The sequence below is a fragment of the Nicotiana tabacum genome, chromosome 16, assembly GCF_000715075.1.
Source record: "Nicotiana tabacum cultivar K326 chromosome 16, ASM71507v2, whole genome shotgun sequence".
NCBI lineage: Eukaryota > Viridiplantae > Streptophyta > Magnoliopsida > Solanales > Solanaceae > Nicotiana > Nicotiana tabacum.
Window position 1 is genome coordinate 166,025,832 of NC_134095.1, and position 6,751 is coordinate 166,032,582.

At 35.5% G+C, this 6,751-nt stretch overlaps 1 protein-coding gene across 1 annotated transcript; it reads right to left on the reverse strand.

Moving 5' to 3' along the window:
- LOC107773439 (scarecrow-like protein 13) lies at positions 1–4,509 on the reverse strand. The gene is made up of 2 exons (XM_016592859.2): positions 4,439–4,509; positions 1–2,198 (listed from the first exon to the last, which is right to left on the reverse strand). The coding sequence occupies exon 2, from the start codon at positions 1,924–1,926 to the stop codon at positions 292–294; it is 1,635 nt and encodes a 544-aa protein (XP_016448345.1). The 5' UTR covers positions 1,927–2,198; positions 4,439–4,509; the 3' UTR covers positions 1–291.
- Between the last annotated feature and the right edge of the window lie 2,242 nt (positions 4,510–6,751).

The window sequence follows — 6,751 nt, forward strand, 5'->3', positions numbered from 1 at the left end:
TCCAGAACAGATTTATCATTACAAGATGGCACAGCAGAATACAGCTCAAATGAAGGTTCAAAATCTGGTTGAGAGAGCTGGTAAGTTTGGTTTTTTTAAAATAAAAAAAAATAAAAAATAAAAAAAACCTGCTAATTTCTTCATCAACAGTTGAAGTTGAGTAGACTTTCTCTACTATGGAGCTTAAAGCTATTTTCTTTCCTAAAGAAACACTCTTCTAGTCTATGAAAATGCTAACGTCAAGATCGCGAAGGCAAAATTTACAGATCTCAGACAACAATCGCAACAATGTCATCGCCAAGCAGAAGAAGTTGCCAAAGCTCGGTTCTTCCATCCAAGATAAAGCACCTCCTGGCTTTCGGCAAGCTTATAATTTGGGCTATACTCTTTCAACATGTCCTTGATGGTCTCACCAACTGATGGACTCAAAGAGATAGGAGTAAATCCAGCCATCACAAGTCTTGACCTCCACTTGCCAAATGGTTCGTGTCTTTCCACTCTGTCAGCCCCTTCACATGCTATTATATTGACAACATCTCGTGCAATACAATGCTCCTCTGCACTGATCCGCTGCTTGTCATCCCTTGAACGAGCTGCATCAGTTGACTCAAACATTGCTGTGTAGTAATCTAGAGTTTCACGGAACCTTGGAAGGAAAGGGGCGGTGTTGGTGTTCGATTCTTGTTCAACTAGGGTGACAATTTTGGGAGACAAGCTCTTCACTAGTCTTAATAGGCGATCTCGATGGTTCATAGTGCTTACGCTCTCATCTGGCATGTGGTGTAACATGTAAGGGAAATTAACTGCCAGTGCTTCTCCATGTCTAACTTGCAGGTTCTCTAGTTCGACCCTACAGCCTGACATGGCAGCACCATGGAATTCGAAAGACACTCCACAAGACTCCGCAACTTTTGCTAACCTTTCACCGACTAGCTTAAGTCCTCCACCCCGTGCATGAGCTGATTGGGAATCATCGACGCCTGTGACGCGGACATATGGCGGTCCACCAGGCCGACGAGCAAGATCGTGGAGGAGGAACATCCATTGACTTCCCTGTGCTATTTGAAAATCAATGATATGGATTGTATTCTCATTCCTCATGGCTTCCCCGATGACGACATTGGCGGACATATAGGCGAACTTGTAGTACGGGCAGATGTGATAGAGGACTTGCATGTAAGACAACAAATCTGAGCTAGTTGGTTCGTTGCATTTCAGTTTTTTGTATATGGTACTTCCGGAGGACAGTAATCGTGCTCTTAGCCCTTCCAACATGTAAGCACTCAGTCGTTGCATAGGTTCGCCAGAAACCGATACCCTTTGCTCCAAGACATTCATCAGAACTTCAGCAGTTGAGATATCAGCTTCTGCTACTGCTTCAGCGCAGGCTAAAAGCAGATCTTTTAAGTCCAATCTGGAGGCTATGTCCAATACTTGATTCCGCTTTGTCAAGGAAGATGGTTTTGAGAATACACCATTGAACGAGCAACTGCTGCTATCATCAATATCAGATTCAGGCCCTCGCAACTTATTCTTCAGTTCCCACAGCGCATGCTTCATTCCGTTGCCATCATCGACTCCTGAACACCCACTTACAGGCGAACCACAAGTGTTATCAAATGAATGGTGTGGATCAGAAATGTATGACTGAGAACATTGAGGAGAGAAGGGACTCCTGTTGGAAGAGACGCTCACGGAAGGAGCTGCATCGTATATGGCATAGTCAGTAGCCGGCAATGAGTCCAGAGTGAAGACCTGTTCATTCTGTGTCTGGAAAGAGAACTGTGTCCCCGAGCTGCTGCTATCGTTATAAATGTTGTTGTCAACAGCCTGGTAAGGAGTGTAGTATTGCTGAACTTGCTGCATTGGCTGATGGTACAGTCTATGGACATCGCCCGACCTTCGTGGTCCCTGAGATGCTTGCATCTGGGGATAAGTTACTAACGCACTTCGAATAGGCTAAGATGCTCTAGGGTAATTCAAGCAACTGTTGCAAAGAAAGGCTATCTTCAATTTGCCAAACCTTCACACTTAGTGAAGGATGCATGCAGTCAGGAAATGTCTTCACTAAAACACGTCACAACATCTCAAAGAGCAGATGTTCTTTCAGAAGAGAATGACTGAGCTGAATTAGAAGCACTAGAGCAGATTGGATAATTCCAGTGCACCGTCGATCAAATTGTCAGAACCAACAAAATCTGCCAAGAAGTAAAACATGATCAGTATGCTTAGTGAGTTCGAACTTTCTAAAATGAATACTAAAGGTCACAAAAGATTTGTCACAATAGAACAAAGAAGCCTTCCTTTTAGAGCCAAAATGCTAACTTGATCAGTGTCAGATATTATGACAAGATAAGTAGAAATGAATATCGACATCTTTTTTCTGGCAAAGTTCAAACAAGTACAATGAAAGGAAGAATATACCAAAAAACAGGGCAAGAGACAAAGTATAATCATTCATCAAGGACTAAAAGGGCAGCCCGATGCACAAGGTCCGGAGAAGGGCCAGACCACAAGGGTCTATTGTACGCAGTCTTACAATGCGTTCCTGCAAGAGGCTGTTACACAGCTCGAACCCGTGACCTCCTGGTCACATGGCAGCAATTTACCAGTTACGCCAAGGCTCCCCTTCTCATCAAGGACTAAACCAATAGAAAAATGGAAAATGCATATTAGATCAGCAGATCCAATAGTTTCATCAGTTCAACAATCCTCTAATTCCATAGCATGTCACCCTCGCAAAAAGGTTGCTCGCCCTTGACCAAGACACAATGTGTTACATACCCATGAAGTGAGTTAAAAAGGAACATTACATAAACAGATAAATGGAAAAAAGAACAAGTTGGGATCGTTTCATCTTAAACTGAGTCAAGCGAATCCAGATGGTGTAATTACTCTGTCATACATGAGATCTCGATATATCAAGGAAGGAATTAGGGAAAGCATTAAACGACACTAATTAATGAAGTTTGTGTTGCAGCTCCTAATGAGGGAAGACCATTTAGTGGAAGATCTAAGTATAACTAACTCACATTAGTAAAAGAACATAGATAGACAGCAAATTTACCAGAAATTGTATCCGGTCTATAACTCCCAATATGACTGTAATAAAAATACAAAGGCAGCAGTAGGTTTACCAAAGAGTTTAGAAAACTTATTGACAAATACTATCAAATTAAAATCAACTCATTAATCATTGCCACCATAAACCTCTTAATAGGAAAAGCACTAGAAAAAAAGTCCCTCTGCTGATTTTATTAAAGGGTAGCCTAGTGCACGAAGCATCATGCGTTCACGCAGGATCCGGGGAAGGGCCGCACCCCACTGGGGTGTGATGTAGAAGCCTAACCTAATGCAAGAATCAATGGCTGATTCCACAGTTCAAACCCGTGACCTATAGGAAAAAAGCTCCTTTGATGATTTTATAGATACGCCTAAAATCAAATTTCCTTTTATAGACTAGAAACCATGAATAATCTTCAAACAAAGAGACAATCTTCAAAATCACCAACCATGAAGAACTAGCAAGATCATCGACAAATTAACAAAACCTCAATCTAGACTAGCATGGCTCGCTATGCTCTTCAGTCTACGTCTAAAAAAAGAAACTTCCTTCTTTTCTAAATAAGGTAAGCTTTGAAACTGTAGCTTGCCCAGTTTTTCCATATACAGTTCACAACTATGTTGCGCGGACTCTTCAAAATAGTTGCCGCACTCCTGTCGAACCTCTAAAAATGCACTACTTTTGGAAGATCGACACACACTCATCGGCATTTTTGGAGAGTCAGAGCACCATAGTCCACAACAAATTAAACGAAACCTGACTGAAAAAGAAATGAACACTTCACATAGAATGAAGCTTCGTGTTAGTTTATCTTCTAACCTCCAATCGACTCCTCGTTTGCCACTACTAACAAGTAACAAGGTCTAGGTTTATCTAGGTTGATTGTCACTCCATATATGTTACAGTAGCTAACCCCAACCAGCCAAACAAAAAATTAAAATAAAAAGAATGACAAAAGGAAAAAATAATAAGAATAATGGGCTGCAAATGACAGAAAAAAATTTAAAAAGATAAAACCTTTTAACTTTAGAAATGAAAAAACTGAACCTAACAGAAACATGAAATTCAAACGACCAAAGCTCTAATTAACTTCTGAACAATAAAATTTCTTCAAAACAAGAACAAAAGAAGCAAACACCTAAAAGACTTCAGTTTAATTCTTTCCTTATACCACGAACTATACATTAACAAACAATAGGTTGCAGTTAATGGAAACAACTTAGACTAAGTCAAAATTAACAAAAATATACAGAAAATCAAACACTTTCCCGTAGGAGTACTTTACCAAGAAAATCAGAGATGAGAGATATATACCTAATAATAATAAATAAATAAAAAGAGTAACATAATTAATATTCAGATGAAAGTTAGAACCTTTTTGTCTTATGCTAAAACAGAGCGAGAGAGAAGAGGAATTTGACTACTGTCTTGTGCTGATTGACGAAGAAACCAGGAGTTTAGTATTTTCTTATATAGTCAGAGACTCAAAATAAGAGGACGAAATTACCCTTGTAATTGTGTTGTAATTGCTTGTAATACCCCTGTTAGATCTCAAAGTTACTGACTGATACCACGTGCGCAATGTCTTGCCTTTTGGAGAATATTCTGCGTCGAATGCCATGATATATCTCGAAGTGCGTGTACTCGTGGAATAATTATAAAGTTATTTTCGTGTAATTATAGGTTACGTGTTCTCGCCGTAGAAGCATACATTAAATTAGGCTATCAACATTACACTCCTTAGATGCTCTTCTTCTTGGACATTCATGAATACGAAATATTTTGTATATCGAACTAGAAAAATAGTGATGCTCAGATCAATTCATGCTTAACTTAATTATTTTATCATATATTAGTTCGTTACCTTAACCAATACATACATATAAAATATATTGACTTGCATTTATTAATTTGATGTGTATATGAGTCTAAAAATAAGTTATTTTGAATTGAACCATGTACTATCAAATTAGTGCAATCAAAGTTGTAAGTTAGCCTAAGAACTCATTTGGACAAAGATTTGCCAATATTTTTTGAAAAAATGATTTGGCTAAAGCCCGTTTGGAGATTAAGAAAAAATTATTTTTTTTTATTTTTTTTTACTTTACTTTTTTCAAAATTAGCGTCTGGCTAAAATAATTTCAATTTTTACTTGAAGATAAATTTTGGAATTATACGAAAATTTGACAAACTGCAAAAAGCTTTTTTCAAAATTTTCACTCAAATCACTCACAAAAATTCAAAAATAACCCAAAATTATATTTATATCCAAACACAACTCTAATTTTCAAATATCATTTTCACTTGAAAAAAAAATTACTTTTTTTTGGAATTTTACAATTCTTATGTCCAAACGCCCACGAAGTTTGATTTAAAATTGAAAATGTGTTTGGATATAAATTTTGGAGCAAGTTTTAACATGTGAAAAAGCCATTTTTTATCAGCTAAAAAATCTCAAATAATCATAATTTGGCTCAAAAAAGATCTTAAGCTATATTTGGGATTTGAAGTTTTGATTTTCAAAATTTCCCAAACACATTTCAAATTTGGAAAAAAACTTCCAAAACTTATGGCCAAACGCCTGCTAAGCTACAAGTCTATTCTTTCTCTCAAATACTGTCGATCCAAAGAAGATAGGGTATAATAATTTTTTGCCAAAATAACCATGGTTAATATTTTTATAATTACGTTATCTCCACTAAGACTTGTATTTTTATAATTATTTCATCATAAAGACATGCTATAGAAGTGAGAAGTCAAATTTCTTTCAAATTAATTAATAATTAATAGTTTTGACTGAAAAAAATACATGTAGAACAGTTGCTGATTATATTTAACATTTAGACTTTGACATAAACACAAGATATTACATTGAATTTTTACCTATAGTGGATCAGATTATGGCTTATAACGAGCTGAATAGGAAAATAACAATGGGACAGAAGATTTACTAATTAGTTTAAGATTATTAATAGCAAACTAGAGTTGACTAAAGTAATCTTAAATTATTAATGTAGCAAAAGTACAAGTAATTCAAGGAAAGTTAGTATTTAGTAATACTAAAAATGTTACGCATTTAGAGTAATCTTTCTTGATTCGTTATTATTTGAATAAAAGATAATGACCTTATAAAAATTTCTTCTATTTAATTATTTATTTCATGTGAAAAATGTTACGTAACTAAAATAATTTTCGCAGCGTGTCATGAAACTGACAAAGCATGGTGAATTTTGAATCCCAAAATATCATCATTATTAGGTATTTTCTTTATTTCATTTTAAGTGATATTATTTTTTTATTAATTTATTTTAAAAGAATAATATATTTTATTTTTAAAAATAAGTTACTCTTAATGAATTTTTTTATTATCATCTCCGTTTCAATTTAGATGAGGTATTTTTTTATTACTTTAATATTTAAAAATAATTTAATTTTAAATTTTTTATTTTAATAATTTTGCTCCTAATGAAAAGCTTTTAGAAAAAATTACAAGAAAATACACATGACTTCACACCATAACAATAAATAGCCCATGTTTTTAAGTTTTACCCGACCTAGCCCATATTGTACATATTTTGAAAACACTAGTTCTTGCAAATTCAAAATCTGTATTCTTATAACCATTGCTTCTAAAAGTCACACAGTTAAATTTGTATTCTCACAACCATTGCTTTCACTCTCTCTTCT